This window comes from Lytechinus variegatus, chromosome 4 (assembly GCF_018143015.1).
Source record: "Lytechinus variegatus isolate NC3 chromosome 4, Lvar_3.0, whole genome shotgun sequence".
NCBI classification, from domain to species: Eukaryota; Metazoa; Echinodermata; class Echinoidea; order Temnopleuroida; family Toxopneustidae; genus Lytechinus; species Lytechinus variegatus.
This window is the reverse complement of record NC_054743.1, coordinates 36,316,238-36,336,266: the sequence shown is the minus strand read 5'-3', so window position 1 is coordinate 36,336,266 and position 20,029 is coordinate 36,316,238. Positions and strand designations below refer to the sequence as shown.

Below are 20,029 nucleotides of genomic sequence, written 5' to 3'. Positions count from 1 at the left end.
CATAAATTTGGTACTAAGTAAACATATACATGTAATACGACGAAGATTTTTATTAAGATAAATGGGCACAATCATTCACGTTTTAAAAGTATATTAAGAGAAATCGATTGCAATGTTTGTGACAATTCATAATTCATCAATTTATATTCATTTTGTGTTTTCGTCTTTCAATATACACTGTCTTTCATTTGTATTTCCATCGTTATTTCGACAATCGTTTTGTTCTAAGCTGAAATCGACACATTTTCTAGCACACATTCATGGCAGTATTTACCGTCGAGGAAAAAGAGTTTTGCTGATATTACAATAAACTTCGTTTTCTAAAATAATTTTGTGTTGAGTTTAATAACTCAAGTCGTGATTGACGATGTTGAACGGCGGATGTGATGCCGAATATCAAAACGCCAACATTAACACGAATACGTTGATGATGAAAGTAGTGACGGAGGTCGTAATGTCATTGTTCTAGTGGTAATGGTGCTGGTGTTGATGATGGTGATGATGAGGGAGACGCTGATGAACATTATGACGATGTTGTTAAGCGTGATGAAAGAAATGATGGATGATGGAGATGGTTATGATGATGACGATGATGAAAATGGTAGTGGTAATGATCATACATACGATTATGATGCAGAGATAGATTGAATGCATCGGTGATGATGATGATAATGATAATAGTGATGCAGTTGATAATTATTTCATCCTTGATGGTGATCACGGTGATGTTGATACCTTTGATGACGATGATGATGACGGTGATGATGGCGATGATCATGATAATGATAGAGTGATGATGATGATGGGGAAAGTGACAATGATGACGATGTTGATGATGATGGTGAAATTCTGGTGATAAAGTGGGTGAAAATGAGAAAAAAATGAACGAGAGGCGAAGAAGATTTACTATGTTGTAGGAGTAGATGTGGTAGAAGCCCGGGGGTCCACTTACATTGACGAGTGGATACCATGCGCGACCAAAAAAAAACACGTAAAAAGGATGTGTTTTTCACGATAGGGCCCGTTACGTACGTAACGTGATAAGGGTGTCAAAAACACAAAAATAATGAAAAAAGGGTATCTATTTCGCTAGGACAATGACGTCCTTAGGGTCGAATTTGCGGGGATGATAAAACAAAATTAAAATATTTTATAAAGGATGTCCTTTTTGCCCCAACACTTCGTGTTTAGAGTCCGATTTGCGCGAGGTGTAGAAGGTGGGGTCGTACTAAACCAAATAAGGTAAAGCCGACGACCGAAGGACCCTAACAATAAAACATTCCTGTACTTGTTTAGGGGTTCATTTTAGGGAATATTTGCCAAGAGTATCGTTTTTTCCAATACTTGTTAAGGGTAGGGTTTCACACGCCAATACTTGTTAAGGGGTGCATTTTCAGAATATGGAAATTACGTGTTTAGGGTGCTTTTCGAGACCCCATGGTCGCGCATGGTATCCACTCGTGAATGGAAGTGGCCCCCCGGGGGTAGAAGTAGTAGTAGTAGTAGTAGTAGTAGTGGTGGTAGTAGCAGTAGTGGGAGGAGTAGTAGTATGAGTAGTAATAGTACTTTCTCGTTGGAAATTCTCTGACAAGCAAATGAACAAACGGGGGGGGGGGGTACTTTGCGCCAACTTTATTGCAATATACATGTAGAACGATTATCCCATTATTAGTTACCTTATCACGCTTATGGGAAACAGGTATATTATGCAGGAAATTTTACCCTGAATAAACAGAATCATTACCGTCCACTCTCTTTACAAAAGATCAGTCAATAATACGCATTCCTAATATAATAATTGAAACGTGTAATATACCAAGGTTTGGTTTGTTATCAGAGAACAATTCATATTTACATATCGTTTAGCTGTGGTATTCATGGTAATATTCATCTCGGTATTTCCTCCTCCATTTTTCTGCATGCCTCGGTTTCTCCCCTCTCTCCTCCCTGGCACATTCATTCAACCAGGCACCATCACACACACACACCCTCCCACACACACACCCATCTGTCACACCCTCAAACACAGTGGCGTAATGAGTCCAGTTTTTTTAGGAGGCTAGATTTGGCTGATGGAACATAGTTATAACAAGTTGCAAACAAACGAAGCGAGGGAGCAAAAAGAGGGGGAGATGGCATGGGGACACGAATAGTGGGAGAGGGGGGGGGGGAGGGGAGGGGGTGGATGGAGTTATTTTTCAAGTTTTGTGTTCAAGTTTCATATACTTACACTTATAATTGAATAATACAGATAAAAATGCTAAAAAGCAAATATATGATATCATCGACACAAAATAATTATGCCATTATAATGAGATGGTAAGCTAAATATAAAATTAAAAAAAAATGCACGATAGTATATGTTGCATCCCTAATAGATAACAATGATGACATTTGAATAAAAATTCGTACTATTGGGAGTAAGAATCAACAAAATAATACAAAATATATATAAAGAAAACGGAGGTGGTAATATATACCTATTAAATTCAGAGCTATTTCTTCTACAGTGCTATAATAAATTACTTGCAAGTAAGTCCCGAAAGTTTCAATAAAGTAAAAGAGAGGAGTGTTCTATTGGGTGTGTCGATTTATTCATTCCGGTTTTTACGACACAAAAGTCAGAACAGATAATCTACAGAGTAATTGACATGGTTGACTACCCAAACCATTTTTCCCCTCAGCTCTAACCTACTACACACACGGTCTTTACTGATCGAGTGCATTCGCTCCTTTGCTTTCTTTATTCAAATTCAATTGTCCTATTGTAGAGTCTCGTCTATTGTACAAAAGGGTGAGTCAATCGTATTGTTGTGAGAACGGTTGTGAGTGTATAATTGTGGGAGTGCGATCTACGTAAGACAGCCGGTGAATTTATGGTGGAATTGAGGGAAAATCTCGCGATGCACGAGAAATGAGGTTGTGGTCTACTGTACACAAACATACACTGTGCATATTACAGGAGCGCCGAATGAAACCGGTGAATTGGCGTTGGATTCGTGCTACCGCCACTTGTTGAGGACATTATGTGAGTTGCTTCTTCCAAGATACCAACAAAAAGGTGCTCATTTTACGCTTGGGATATCACTTTTAGACTTACAATGTAGAGGACAAAATGCAGAATATTTGGAGGTGTTCAAATGCACATCTTAATATTTAGATACGACTAATTCTTGGAGGAAAACGTCACATGTTGACATAATTTCCCCTATCACTTTCGTGTGTGGTGATTCTGACAGCTACCCACATCAATCATGGCGTCAACCAGTAATCATTTTTGGACGGTTTTATTTTCTATTATGTGTTTTATAAGTTGTTCCAAAGGACAGTATTTCTCTGTGCAGCCACAAGATACAGAAGTCGTTGTCGGGAGCAAAGTTACGATGACATGTCGAGTTTTTAACCGTCCGGAAGATTCACTTGTGTACTGGATAACGCCGGCTGCCACCAACGACTTCATAGGACCCGACTATGATGTACCTTCCCGCTATATAAATAAATACGAGATCGTTGGCGATCCAAGAATCAACGATTATAATCTTGTGATCAATGATGTAACGGCTGAGGATGATGGAGACTATATATGCCTTTTGTTTCAGCCTGGAAGGGGAGATCTGAACGTCGCGCCGACGCAGATTGCCCAGACAAGAGAGGCTTCGTTGACGGTGGCGACGTTGAGCCCGACCGGCGCACCGGCTTGCTGGGCTTCCCCAAGACGCTCTGTCCATGTTGGGTCAGACATCACGCTCTATTGTGCCTCAACATTTACCAACAACACTCTGGCGTGGAATCAAGATTCGAGTTCGTTGACGTCGTCGTCTAACTCGACAACAGCGATTCCGACGTTGATCATGACGACGTTTACGGCTGAAGCTACGATGAACGAGGCACGGTTCACCTGCGCGTCGGAGTCGGACCGCAACAGACAGTGCCAGATCGTCCTCGATGTCACCTTCCCTCCCGAAGTCACCATCGAACCCGTTGGCGAGATCAGGGCTGGTCAAGAAGGGCGGTTTCGGTGCTCGGCTACGGGAAACCCTAATGTATTCGTCTATTTTTGGAAGTACAATGAGGAGGTCATCCAGTACCAATACCATCGTCGATTCAACAGGGCTATCCTTGAAGAGAGCAATACGATCTTGGCCCTCCCCGATATGGATGAGGTAATAATGACGAATTTAGACCCAGTTATATTATTCATTATAATAACGTGAATGTGATAATCCTCGTCTAGAGTCATTGTGGTAACATGCAATGACTATTTGATGCAGTGGCAGATCCAGGGGGGGCAGCCGGCCCGTGCCCCTCTCTTTTGAGAGGCACAATTAAAATTTGTAATGTAAAAATGCCAGCAGTGTGCCCCCCTTTGGAAGTGAAGATTTTTTATTATTTTTTTTTGTCAATTTTTTTTTCGTGGACGAAATCACCTTAATTTGGGGTTAAAACCCTCTTTTCGCTTGTCAAAATTTTCTTCGAGAAAAATTGCCTCTCCTTTCGAGCAATCCTGGATCCGCCCCTGATATTGTGTTTTTTAAGCCCCCCCCCCTCCCTTAATTCATGTCAAGACTGCAATCATTTGATATTCAATTACAATGTTCATGTAGATCTACGCAAGTCATGTAGGCCCACTCTTACAGACTACCGTGGGTGATTGTTGACATTAAATATGAATACGAATGCCATAATAACGGGAGTTATTTTTATCTTTCTGTCCTATTCATTTTCGTCTGATATTGCTTACTGCTCAATGATCACATGAAAATTTATCCCCATCATTAACCCGCCATCGCCATTTTCACTCTAATTTCGACGATTTCAACTGGGCACCTGTAGATCCCAGCCCAGAGTATCTTCCATGTGAAGAACTGGAACGGTCTACCAGCTGATGAAGTTGATGCTGCAACCCTTGAAACATTAATTCGCGATGAGGGTCAGCATATCAACGTCATTAGCGTATTATCTTTAAAAAAAAAACAACATATCGACATGATCGATGCCTAATTCTAAGGCATCGCAAGAAAATGTGAAATTGTCAAGTTAGGTGAACAGCTGTGTCATGATAATCAGTTTTGGAACGTGGGGCAATAATGAAAATTCAAAACAAGTTAACCTTTCTGGCATTAATGGTATCCGCCTTAAACTATACGAAAGTGAAGAAAAGGCCATTGTAAGTTATATTTCTTTTATTGTTATCAGGGACTCAGTTTTATAATTATGAGGGGAGCAATAAATAGCTCTCCTAGATCTTTTAAGGAGAGCGGTAGAGGAGCACTGCAAAAAGCTCTTCTTCAACATACAAGGGGAGCTTTTTGTCCAATTAACAAAACAGATGGAGGAAATGTATGTACTATAAAGTTACAATCAACAACCAAAGGAAGTATTTGTAATTGTTTTACAATGTTTTGTAATTAGATTGTGTGTTATCAAAACCTGTTTGAGTTAGGTTTTGACTTTGGCTTAAAGTTAAGTCACTAACAATTTTTTTTTTCAGGGGCTCCATTTTAATTTTTTTTGGGCAAATTTTGGGGGCTACTTTTTGCATTTCGGGGGCTCTTTTTAAATGCTACTTTTTTGTATTTTGAGGAATACCTGTTCACTTATTAATGAATTATTACTTTTTGTTCAATATTGTATGATTTTTAAGTTATTTTTCATGCTTAGAATCTTGGATGTGGGTATGTGTGGGTGGATGTGTGTGTGGGTGAGTGCGTGTGTGTGTGACTGTGAGTTGGACTTGGATATACCTGTTCACTTATTAATGAATTATTACTTTTTGTTCAATATTGTATGATTTTTAAAGTTATTTTTCATGCTTAGAATCTTGGATGTGGGTATGTGTGGGTGGATGTGGGTGGGTGAGTGCGTGTGTGTGTGACTGTGAGTTGGACTTGGATATACCTGTTCACTTATTAATGAATTATTACTTTTTGTTCAATATTGTATGATTTTTAAAGTTATTTTTCATGCTTAGAATCTTGGATGTGGGTGTGTGTGGGTGGATGGTGTGTGTGGGTGAGTGCGTGTGTGTGTGATTGTGAGTTGGACTTGGATATAAATGAATTCAATATCTAATTTCTACTCCATCTATTCCAGTACAATACCCTGTACTCAGCCATGTACATGTAATAAAGGCCCACATCCCCTAACTTTTCCTGAAGTTCTTTGAAAACGCATATCTCCATGAAAATTTCATTTCTCTATTGGGGAGTCTAAATTCGGTGAAAATGTATTCATTAAGAACTTAAATATACATGACAATGAAGAAATCATCAAACTTTATTGGCAGTTTTGAATAATATTCATGAAATGTAAACTCTGTCTGAAACAGAAAATCACCATCATTGAGGCCTTTACTGAGTGAATTGTCCCCCAGAGCTCTGGCAGAGACAGAGCTCTAACTGGCTAGCTAGAAAAAGCGCCAATGCGTGAGCCTGCCGCCAGCCTTGTAAAATAGAAGGTTTGTTTGATGATTTATTGTCTGATATAATACCTCATCCCCTAGAAAAAGAAAATAAATGATTTTTTAGTTATAATTAATAAATAAGGTAACTTATTTTGGAAGTTAATAAGCCGTTTTGAAAAGCAAAGCCGAATGACAACTCACCAATGCTAGGTTACAAGTCTCAGGGATTTATTTCCTGTGTAATTCGAATTATTTAATCACAGAATCGTGATATATGTAGGGGAAACATGTGCATTCGAAATTGCACATGGTGGTAGTCATAATGGACCCCTATACATGCAACGGTTTCCCGACCGTTGCATTGACTTTTTTTCCGTACTTGGTACCGTGTGTGGAAATACGTGGTACAGAAAAAATAACGCAACGTCGGACCTTGAAACTGCGCTACTTGCTATTTTTAAGGATTATTCATGACTTTGAGTGTTGGATTTTGGATGATTTTTAAATGGTAAGCGGAGCTCGAGCATATTGAGTTGCTATTCACTCGGCAATAAGCATGATTTTGGGTGATTTCGAGGGCGACTTTAGGCATTTCCGCGCAGGTCAACGATCGCGAGGCGCGCTATTAATCGCGCTACCAAAAATGGATTAAGGCGCGCATGTAGCGCGCGATCGCTCTCGCGCGCCTTAAAATCGAATTCCTGTTGTTATTGTTCTCTCTTTTCTGGTGACTTGTAATAAAGTAATACGAATGATCACAAATTTTTCGACGTATATGCAAATTGATAGTTTTTGATCAAAAGAGTCCATTCTCCCATTACTGAAATATATCTTGAAACCTAGCGTCACAAGAATTTCTAAGCTTTAGAATACATATTTGAATAACCTACTACTTTATTATTATCTACGGACATGTTAGCCTTGGCGAGAAAATATTAGTTTCGTCTCCGAAAATGTAATGTTGACGAAACGTTCCATTGTCCGTTCTGCATGGGCATGATGAAACTTCTTCTTCTCCTTCCTCCTTTTTTCTTTCTTCTTCCTCTTCTCCTACTCGACTTCTTCTTCTCCTCCGTCCCCCTTCTTCTTTTTCTTCTTCTTCTCATTCTTCTTAATTCTTCTTCCTCTTCTTTTCCTTCTTCGTCTTCCTCTTCTCCTCCTACTCGACTTCTTCTTCCTCCTCCTCTTCTTCTTCTTCTTCTTCTCATTCTTCTTCTTCCTCCTCTTCTTCTTCTTCGTCTTCCTCTTCTCCTCCTACTCGACTTCTTTTTCTCCTCCGTCCACCTTCTTCTTCTTCTCCTCCTCCTTCCTCCTCCCCCTTCTTCTTTTTTCTTTCTTCTTCCTCTTCTCATACTCGACTTCTTCTCCTCCGTCCCCCTTCTTCTTTTTTTCTCATTCTTCTTCTCCTCCTCCTCCTTCTTCGTCTTTTCCTCCTACTCGACTTCTCCATCTTCCTCCTTCTCTTCTTCTTCTTCTTTTTCTTCTCCTTCTTCAGTTCTTCTTCTCCTCATCTCCTTATTCTCCCCCTTTTTCTTCTTTTTCTAATTTCTCTTCAGGACTACCTTAATAACCGGAGGCTGACTAAAATGAACAAATATTCTTTAAAAAAAAAAGGTTTACGTATAGGGAGGCAGCGGCCCGAACACGTATTTTCAAGACGAATATTTCGTTAATGATCTTTAATGATATATATATTTTTTTATTTCTTAGTGTAATATCGTTATACTGTCTGCTCTGCAAGCAATTAAGGACAGAAATCCTAAAAGTTGAATGATGTTTTATGGGAAAACGATTAAGGAATCTGCAATCTTAAAAGCAATTGGTAAAAATAATAAATCTTTTGGATAATATTCTTTTCATAATATATTATACAAGAATTGGGTAATAAGGAAATATAACGGAAAACAAAACTCGAAACAGAAAGATAGAAAGCAATCAATAAAAAAACCCTAAAAGCCTAACGAATTAAATATTTAATTGTACAAAACATTCCAAGTAAATAATAGTACCATAAACCAGAGGAACGTGACAATATTTTTGTCAAAACACCCCATGAATCGTATTTTTTCTGCAATAACAGGAAAATGCAATTGAATAAGTGTTTTGTGTTTGAAATTGAAAAGACGCAAACTATTGATATCATGTTTGAATAGCCACATTCTTATTCTTCCTTTCATGTTCAACCTCTTTCTTTTCCCTTTTTTCTTTCTGTATTAATTCATGCTTGCTTTGAGCTGCCCGACTTCCTTTTATCAATATTAATCATTTTCCATGTTATCCAAATGATTAGCAAATGTTCCATATGCTTGATGAGTTTTTGTGTTCCTTGAAGGAATCAAACCAAGTTTGGCATAACTGGAATAAAAATGTTCCTAAATGTAAAACTAAAAAAACTCAAAAGAAAGGCTGATTGCTTGAAATCATCACTTCCATGTTGCGAATCGTCACCACATGACAATTTCGTTAAAATGAATGAATTAAAAAAAAACAACTGGTAACTTGATTTCGGAAACAATTTTCAAAGCTTTCTCCAGAGACTATACAAGTGAACGTTTGGCCATTAAATCAGGAAAAGTTTGTCTTCATATATACCATGTCATGCAGTTGATGCTAATATTTTTGTCTGATTCTGAAGTTAGTTTTCTTAGTAAATGTTTAAAGAGTACGTGCTTGAATGACAAAAGAAAGTCGCTGTGAAAACGAGGGTGCCGCACGAGCTGAATAAATACCACCTTTTCTTCTGAAATACTTGGCCATGTGTATGGCCTTGCATACAAGCGAGAATACGAAATTAGCTAAATAGGCTTGATATCAAATTGAAATAAAACGTATGCTTTGTATAATTCCCATATGATAAATCATAGTTTGTGCACAACATACATAATTGTGGTATATAGGATTTCCTATTGTTTTGAATTTAAAGTATTTGATGTAAATTACCTCTAACCTCGCAAGTACCACTAGAACTGGCAATATGGTAGTGAACTCCATGTGATTTCATTTAGATTAATTGGTTATAATCAAACATAAATATATACTTAAATCAGGAGCTAACTTCCTGTTTTCCGACAAACATGACAATAATTATGAGCAGCAATATCATATCTGTATATTCCTCGTTGTATTATGACTTCAAGAATGGAAGTTAATGAACGATGTCTATTAAAGTTACACACGTTTAAAATGTTGGGCAACATACTGTCCACTGTGTTGAGTTATGTATTATGTTTGTAAAAATATATATATTCTAAGGCAATTATTATCAAGTTGAGGAAATTTATTACCCAATTATTAGTTTTTACTACCCAATTTGGACAAATTTTAATCAATAATTCCGTGGACAGTATGTTGCCCAGTGATGGTTAAAAATTGGGGGGTTTGCCCAACCTTTTTAGGAGTGCAGACTATCAACTACTGGGGCTCGTTTCTTAAGTCAGGCAAAGCCTTACAACTACTGTAATTTTGCCATTATGGCAACTACAATGATAACGTTGCTCAACCGCCAATAAAAATCAATTTTTGTATGGTAGTTTCTAGAATTAAAAAGTTAAGATTAATGTAGATCTTTGTGAAACGGACCCCTGGTTTTCCCAAAGAAAGACCTTAATTCTGCGATTTAGCAAGCAAATAATTCACTCTTATCTGATTGATTAAAAACAGTATAAAAGATCTCATAGAAAACGAAAACAAAAAAAATCTTCTAAAACTTCTGGTAAGTCTTGAAAATTCAGTAGCTTTTAACATTTCAGTAGCTTTTAACTGCAACTGCAAATTTGTTTTTGTAACAAGTTTTCTGAAACGGACCCCCTAGTGTGCATTTTCACAAGCACGTATTCCCAAGCTGTTCCCCGATGTGAATGCCGATTGACATGTAACAATATCCCAAATATCACGGTTTGCCCGACATACTGTCTCACTTAGTAGCGCACCCATTCCCCATCCTATGGATTGAAAATGGGCCATCGCCCTATCATATTTCAAGTAGTGAGAAAAAACAAAGAAGAAAGACGTAAGATGAGTATCAAAACAGAGACGTGAAAGAAATGTGTCTAGTAACTTTGTATTATCTCGTTTTTTCCATTGAAAAAAATTGGAAAAATTATGTCAAATTTAGATCATACCCCCCTCACAAAATAGCATGTACCTGCGCAGGTTTATAGATGAGCTTTTTTCTTTCGACAGGATTTAGCTAAAAGTTTGAATGTCTTATTGATATGTTCCGCATTAATTCAATTCAATACAATTATTCATTCAACCATCAAAAGAATAAAAAAAACAGTAAAATATACAGTATTGACAAAGTTATCAGAAAAAAAATTAACGTCGAGCTTAACGAAAGAATGAAGCTGTTTCTGAAACAGGTATGCCCTAGTTCGATACATAAATAGGAAATCTTAATTTCTATTTTTATCCGTGAAAACAGCTCCTTAAAATCATTAGCGAATATACAATCGGTTGCTTCCCGTATAATTAGTAGGAATGATATTTTGTAGTCAGTGAGATTGTTTGCTGTTACCACAATGACCACGCAGAAAAGAGCGGTGATGATCGACGGACACGACCACACCTTCCTCCATCTCTGAAATGATTTCTAAGAATATTGCAATCAAGTCTGGTTGCTTACGTGTTTATGTCTATCATGTTTATATCTGTATATGCATATAGCTAATAATATATTTTCGTTAAATTACGTGCAGGACGATGACGCCGCTCTCCTCGAATGCACCGCGGTCAACGAACACGGCCAGGGTGTCAGCACCTTCCCCATCCGCGTGGCCAGCAACAACACCACCTCCGTCATCGCCTGGAGCCTCTGCGCCATCATCGTCGCAATCATCCTCGTGCTCCTCATCAGTTTCTTCTTCTGGAGATCGAGGCAGCACAGGAAACTGGAGAAGCTCTCCGAGATTCGTCGAAGCACTCGACCACGGTCTGGTCCCATCGAGACGGAGATGAACGGCAATGTCAACCCTGCTTTTACTGGATTCTCCCATCTTGAGATCGACTCCGTCGGTTACGGACCGGACGTCCAACCATACCAGGTAATTACGCGTTGTTTTCAAGCCATCTATAAAATCCAGTGGCAGAGTAATGAATCACACAAGTCAAGGACGGGGGGGGGGGGGGGTAGAGAACAAAGCGTAAGCATGAATTTTTTGAAAAAGTCGCAAGCGAGCGAGTAAAAAACATAAACCTTATATAAAATGGAATTTAATTTTGTGACATTTTTTAACACAATGTCGAGAAAATAACTTCATATTTTACTTTTTTCCCCTAATTTTATTTCTCTCTTCTTTTTTTTTTTTTTTTTAGGTTGTCGAACCTAAAAAAAGGGGGGGGGGGCGCAACTCCCAATGCCCAATTCGATCAAATCGAATGTTAGTATGTGTCGATGGTGCCTTTTAGAAGGGACTTGAACCCTGAACTCTATTCTCAAGCTAAAAAAAAAAACATTTGAAATTTAGATGTAGGCCTACTCAAAAGATGTCATTTTGCGAAGGGGATCCGTTTCGTCATCTTTATCCTTTTCTTTCCCACAGTCGAGGCCCAGTGAGCGGGAGTACGATACGGGCGAACCCAAGCCCATCCCAGCAAGGCAGGGAAGTAAGAGTGGTGATACAGACAGCGATTACATCGCCAGGGACGTCGACGATGAAGTGGTAAGGATCGTGGGTCGTTTTACGACCTCGACTCGATTATGACGACGACGTCGAATCTTCGAGTTAGGGTTAAAATTCCTTCAGACATAAACTAATCAGAAGCTAAAAGATATTTACTTTTGTTTTTCATGTGTGGTCATGTACAAGAAGAGATGAGTATCTGGAGGAATGGGGAATGTTTCATGAAAAGTTTTGTCAGCTATTTTCACTGGGCAGTTGTTATAAGCTACTGTATATCCTTGCATCTGATTGGCTGAGAGCGAGTTGGTCAGGCCAGTGAAGGTCACATGCAAAAGTATACCTTGGGGCCGTTCCATAATGCTGTTCGTAAGTTAAGGGCGACTTTAAGTACGACTGGTGAACCTTTCTTACGCGCTAAACCATTGTCATGGTGTATAACATTTACCAAAAGAAAGGATCACCAGTCATTCTTATCTTACGATCAGCTTTATGAAACACCCACCGGGTCTGCTCCCCCGGACACGGATTTCATAAGCCATTGATCTGAGAAGCGTTAATTCATTCTTGAAATCGATTGCAAATCCTTATTAACAAACAGGGTTTGTCTTATAATGTCCTGTAATTGATTTCGACCGCAAAATTAATTATTTTGTTTCACAAGTTAATGTTAAGATAGGAAATGAAAAGGGTACTCTACCTTTAGCGATTTCATTTTTTTGTAAAATGATTTTGTTTTTATTGAAATAAAAACATGAAAATCACAATATTGACAATTAATTTACAAAATAGGTAAATAAACACAAATAAAATCTCAAGATGATTTTTTCCTATATCATTTCACGTCATACAAGCCAGGGATAATATTGAAATTAGCAGCAAAATGTATAATGCATTTTGAATAAAAAAATTGTTTATGAATATGACACATCGTTAGGTGTGTCCCTGTATTTTGACAAATAAAGTAAGGTCGACACATTTCCATGACTGTTTCTGGCGGTTTGGCCTTCAAAACATTCCTTTCATTTTTATTTTCACTTTACGCGTTGAAAGTTGTTTTTGACAATATAAATATGAATTTGAAATGCAAACATGATATTCTTATTTTCCGTTTTCGGGGGGAGGGGGCATGCTACCTGTGCTCATAGATTTGATGATATGAGGACTGGATTAACAAAAATTGGGTCCTTTTTGTTCCCCTATCAATTTAGCCATTTTTCGGGGGGGGGGGTGTAGGGTAGGCTCGGTATTATCTCCGAGGTTTGCATGCATGTTTCATTCATGCACGATGTCCTCAGTCTATCTCAGGACAGTGGCAAAATGTCGATTTCGTATATGGTGCATGAAAAGTCACTGTTTTCTTTCGACTACATTCATGTTTAGAATTATTATTGTTGCATGCATCAAGAATGCAAAGTTCACCGTTGCGTTTTGAGTCTTGATTTATATTTGTGATGATTTTGTATGGTATTTGTCATTCACTTTCGTTGTTGTTTTTACGCATTTTGCTTGCATGATTAATTTTGTTTTACCACAACCCTATTTTCTTTTCTTTCTTTTTTTTTCCTCTGTCCCTTCCACTCGACAATTCTATTTCATATGCTATCACTCCATCTATCAATGGCTCAATGTCCCCCAAAACTTTCCTTTTTTTAATCTCGATTCATTCTCCACATGAAAAAAATACTTTTTGCCCGATTTTATCTTCCATCATGTGCCTTTCTCTGCACCCTTTCGTTCGATACTTCCATCTATTCCCCTTTTCTTTCATTCTCCCCTTCTTTCTATCCACCTTCCTTTTTTGTCCCTCGATCCCCTCTTCCTTCTCCCTTGTCTGCATGCAGACCCAAACCTACACCTACCAAGTCAATCCAAAGTTCGAGGAGTACAGAAACAAAGCCAGCTACGACGTCAGCTACGACGACGAAGTCGATGCCGTGATCGAGGACAAGAAGCCCCTTCCCCAGAACGATCTCGACCTGGAGAAGGAGTTGGTGGGCGAGCTCAGCATGTTCTCTGACTACGATAAGAACTTCGACGAGGATGCGGAGCCCGTGGTCGTGAGCACGGAGCTATGATGGCCCAAATTATGTCCATGCACTCATGCCTCAATCATGAGAACTTAATGAATATTCAGGACGGCGATAAAATGAATATTCATTTATCATGAAGGCATGGATATTCATACCACGGTGGGTTTAACCATGGTATAACATAATGAATATTCATACATCCAATGTGCCTTTCTCAATCAATACGTGTTTTATCGTCTTTCAGCTTTATCGCTTTTAACGTGGTAAAATGTTATATTGATTTAACCATCGTTACGCTTTTTAGGTTTTGCAAAAGAGAACCCATTTTTAAAAATATGATCTTTATCTTCGCCTGCGATTCGCGAAGATGTTGAAAATATCTACAGAGAATTTGTATTCAAGTTCCATAAAAATTCAACCTCTTGGTTTATATCATACGGTATCTAAGTTTTTGATAACCAAAACGAAATACCCATGAACAATACTAGTCGGTATATGTCAAATACACGTACAACTTGTCTAAAAGATGGCTTAAAAGAGACCGAACAAGGCAAAGATAATAATTTTAGATAAATGAGACTATATAAGTAGGATGTGTAAGATGTATTTTTTGTCGAAATGAAATATGAACAATCAGGTATAATGAGGGAGTTTCCAAATATTATGTTTATTTTTTGATTTACCCTTTCAGTCTTTCTCCATTTGCTTTTAACTTTCCATTTTCTTTCTTTTTGCAACGTGAGCTTATAACTCTTTCATCTTATCATTCGTAATGTTTGAGGTACGTTTTTAAATATATATGATCAAAGAAAGGCGGAAATAGGTTGTGGCATGTGCGTTTTCATGATATTATTTCTATTTAATTGAATTTTCACATCAACGGTATTCTTTTCAAAATCATAATCTGACTTCTAGCTCATAAGCTATTCTTTTAAACGCACTTGTAGACAGTGTGGTGAATGTTTGATTATTTTTCTGTCTGTATGCAATGTTGCCAAATGAATGCATGTTGTTACTTCAATGTTCTTCGTTCACCCAAAAGTGGAGGGAGTGTGATTTACTTTGCACTGCATGTTTGTATGTATTTAATATCGTGCTAAAACCAATCTTGTTGTGAGAATTGAGACGGAATTTATCGAAAGAGGGCGCTTTCCATACTTTGATCATGATGCTGAACTTCATACCCCCTTCCCTACAAAAAATCCTAATAATATTATTTCCTTCGGATTTTTACTTCTATTTGCAATAACATTGAAGATAAACATGTATATTCCTCAAAATAGATATTGATAATTGTAATATGTAATAATAATATATAGGTATATTTACCCAGGGTAGCCACTTCAGTTTCGAAAACTGTTCTACCATTGGGCCCTGCTATTATTATGGTAGTACTATGCTAGTACTACGATATATATCGTATGTTGCAGATAAAATGAGAGAGGGATTGCATTATATTTTAACATTAGTTTAATGGTTTTATGTAAATTATGTAAAAAGAAAAAACTTTAGAGAATGAAGTTGATAGATATAGTTTTAACCATAGAATACCTTGGTATATAGATTCAATTAGTGTAATAAGCAAGCTGGGCTTGTATTTGTAGTGCAGATAATGTAGTACCACTTCCCTAAAGTTTCTGATTTTTTAAATCGAGGCAGATTAGCCTGTGATTTTAAAGATATTATTTCTATTACTTGTTTGTTTCAGATGATACATCAATCTTCGCATTTCCAATTTTAAAAGTATTTTCTCCCAGTCCTATTGTCTTATTGGTGATTTATTGACTACAGGTATGTAGCTTAACACAGAAAAATATGTATATTTACATTTGTTCCTTTGTGTAGTGGAGTTCTGGGAATGTTTTTTTTTCAACCAATTCTTCATGTTTTATAGATCATGCAAAAATTTATTATGGAAACGGAATGACATTCTTCCAGTTGTACTTAAGACAGTCTTTCAGTATAATGGTACTATGTGTATTCAAATGCCAAAGGATGCTGACTTTTTGAGAAATTTATTTTACTTGAAACATTATAAATGAATGTGAAACAGGGTATTGCCGGTAATTTAGCTTCATTAAGTAATTTTAGTGAATAACGAGTCATAATAACAGTGCTGTCAAAAAAAGAAAGAAATAGAATCACGACATATTCCATATTCGACATCATACTGTGATAGAAATAATACAAATACTTCACATTTTCACATGTGGAGCGTTGTGGCCCAGTGGATAAGTCTTCTGACTTTGAAACAGAGGGCCGTGGGTTCGAATCCCAGCCATGGTGTAATTTCCTTCAGCAAGAAATTTATCTACATTTTGCTGCACTCGACCCAGGTGAGGTGAATGGGTACCCGGCAGGATTAATTCCTTGAATGCATGAGCGCTGAAAGGCAGCTCAAGCTAAAGCCGGGGTAATAATAATAACGTGCCTCAGAATAGAATATTTCTAGATAGATGGCGCTATATAAATGCCTATTATTATTTTATGTCACCCCCCTCCCTTCTCATATAAACACAATGGTATATGCACTTCTGCGAATTTTTTTATCTTTACTCATGTTCAATTTTTTTTTCGAATGGATACTAGGCACGTATGTCTACCTTTAATATGGCCCTGTAACATAAAGTAGCGATTGATCGTGGATATAATTTTACCATTGATTGCATTTGACTACTGCACATGATAAATCATTGAAGTTGGGCAAAAATGTAATTATATAAAGTGAATCTGCTAAATAAACATGGAACTGAATGTAAATATGAGGAAAATAAAAAGTGTCTTTCAGTCATTTGAAGACAACAACATTGCTGTATGTTTGTTGCCATTTTACATGAAGTATACTGATGACAAAATAATTTGATTCAACTCAATTTTTGAATGAGTGCCCCCTACTGTTTGATATACATGTATATAGTATGCTGAAATTGCTGATAGATGGAACTTTTATTGAAATAATTCGATACTGTATACATTTGCATAATTTGCTTTAGATAAGTGACATTTGATTTGTTCGTTTTTACAGAGATATGCGTAATAAAATTGTTTTTATATCACTGATGTTTGACCCAAGTCTAATTTGTCAGATTGTCCTCTTTATCATTTTCTGGGCCCTGTTGTACAAAGAGTTACAATTGATCCAATCATTTGTAACTCTATGGAAATTGATCAGTGTCATAATTTTTTCTACGAAAAATTTGCACAATGTCCTTTTTATGCAAAGAGAAGCGCAGTGAATTTTCAAGAAAACAATGAATGCATGAATATACATCACAGCGAGAAAATATTTTGAACAAGCATGCATAATTGATGTTGACGTTGCTGGCCATCCATAGTTGCGATTGATCGGATCAATCGTAACTTTTTGTACAACAGGGCTGCTGATGTACACAAATGGTTGTTCCCACCCCCTGTAATTTATTTTCAATGGCAAGTCAAATGATTGTGCCCTTTGGAGAGGATGTTAAGCCATTGGTCCTCTGGTTCATACCAAGCATTCAATACTTTCTTAGCAGCAACGGTTGTAAGATACCACCAGCAGGAGCATGTAATTTTCTCTGAATAGGTTATGGCAAATCCTGTCATTTATGGGAAAATGATATGCTTTTGCAAATTTTTTTATCCTTCTTCAGACTTGATAAGGGCTAATGCTTTTGCGCAATGTGTGTGTACTTGTTCTCGCCGGACCTTTCAATAGACTATGCATGCAATACCATAGACTGTTACATACTAGTAAATGAGCATAAAAGGAATGAATTGTTTTCAGATCTACACACATGCAAATGGTCATCCAGGCTCAAGATAATATGAATAGAATTAGTAGAACAAGACTACGCAAGGAAAACACTGAAAATATCATCCAAATTGGTTGAATAATGAAGTTGAGGCATCATGAATATGCAATGAGCAAGCTGATGATGTCATCAACCTGCTTTTTCATTTGGGTTCTCCTGATATCAAATTATTATAATTATTCAAATGCTCTAGGAATGTAAGAATATTATTAGAGAGAGAACAGCAATGCTGTAACTTATTTTATGACAAGGGAAATATTGTCATAAAATTTTTGATTTTAGTATTATTATGAGATTAAAAAAGAGGAAATGAAACCATCAGCTCACTCATTAAATTTCCATGATGAAAAACATAGTACTGCTCTGAAATATTATAAAACTTGAAAATTCCCTATGATTTTGCCTGTTTGACTCCATTTTTAAATTAATCATATCTTTAGCCTGTAGTATCATCACACTTGACACAATAAAGAAATGAAACTGCAAAAGTTTTTCTTTTCTACAAAACTTGCAAGAAGGTTATATTTCTACTCACAAACTTCAAGCAATACTTGACTTTACTACACACAATGTACAATTTTTAAACACATTTATTCATCAAATTGAATAGCTGATTCATACATTTTTGGCAGTTCATTATTGTAAAAAAATAAATTCACATTATTCTTATTAGTTGAAAATGCTGAAATTAAATCAATTTTGCATTAAGTAAACCTTCAATTAGTACACAATGATAGAGTTTGTATCTTTCTTTGTTGTTTTTTGTCCCACAATCGACACAGGGTCTATATGAGCAATAACACAGCAGCTTTTGAGATAAATTTTCAATTTGAATCGATACTTTTTGGCATAATATATGTGGCTTTGTTAGAGTAGAACATGTTGCACGTCTCTGACAGGCTTGCCTGCAATAGGCAGTTCAATAAAGCAGCAATGCTGACTTTTAAATTAAAAAAAATATATCAATTTATAATAAAATCTGTTTCTTGACCTCACAATGACCTTTAACTTGGACTTAGAAACATTTCATTCATTTCATATCATTTGTGATATTCAATAACAATCTCATATAAAATTCATTTAATTTGATTTAATATCCTTTTGAAATAATGATCAAAATATTAATTCTTATTCAACTTTATTGTAAATAGTCTGAAATAACCTTTGATCTTTACCAAATGCAAAATGTAATCCAAGTACTGTAGTTAAAAGAATACATTGTTATGAGGTTTACAGGAGAGAAACATCCACAAATGTTCATCTCTTAATGAGCAAACCTATTAAGTAAAATAATGTGTAAAGGCCATGCAAAAAAAAAAAATGAATATGCAATGTAATCATAAAAAATAAATTGGTAAGAATTCATCAAAACATCAAAAAAGCAGCATATCCTGAGCCTATAAATAATGAACATTCTAAAAACTAGTGACATGGTTGATGTCAAAATGTCAGAGTTTACACTCTATTGGCAAGACCAAAAATAACATGATACTGAGGGAAAAGTATAAGTAAAGAATTCCCAGAGGAGGAAAATCTAATATTATCAAGTGATAAGAATTGAAAAAAGTTGATGAGGAGTGACAATCAAATACCGGTAGGTAAAATCTGGATGGATTTAAATTCAACTTTGAATTCAATCTCATTCCAACAGATTCCTGGTAGTTGAAATTTATGCATCCCCCATTACCAGACCAAGAATGTGTTACAAACCTTACTGCTAAAATGTTGAATGATGATGACCTTTTTTTTTATTATGAACCGGTGTGTAGGGGTACAAATAGTTTGTTTATGATTTACCAATTTTCATGTCAGAGCGAGAAGCCAGGGGAGTGTTTCATGAAGGGACTTCGTCCGACAAGTTGTGTTTTATCTGACAATTACCATAGTGCCTCTCAGCCAATCAGAATCCAGGAAAGAGGTCATATCTGACTTGTCAGACAAAAATGTTGATGAAACACTCCCCTGGCCTACCATTGTTGATTCATTCTGGGATAAGTCCACTTTGAAGTGTAGTGTAGATGACCTCTGTGACCTTTGCCTAGTGACCTTGTGGCCCTAAAATCTTATGAGAACACTTTCATTCACATAGGCATACATGAGCCATGTTTGCTAGTAATAACCCCCAAAGTCAATCCATTATTATTATTGTGTGGAGCGTTAACGTCTTCGGACTTTGAAACA

General features: G+C 36.8%; 1 protein-coding gene across 1 annotated transcript; it reads left to right on the top strand.

Annotated features, from left to right (window-relative positions):
* Positions 1-2,854: 2,854 nt before the first annotated feature.
* Positions 2,855-17,110, top strand: LOC121413954 (synaptogenesis protein syg-1-like). Its single transcript, XM_041606976.1, has 4 exons — positions 2,855-4,163; positions 11,101-11,445; positions 11,944-12,063; positions 13,866-17,110. The coding sequence occupies exons 1-4, from the start codon at positions 3,255-3,257 to the stop codon at positions 14,097-14,099; spliced, it is 1,608 nt and encodes a 535-aa protein (XP_041462910.1). The 5' UTR covers positions 2,855-3,254; the 3' UTR covers positions 14,100-17,110.
* Positions 17,111-20,029: the final 2,919 nt, after the last annotated feature.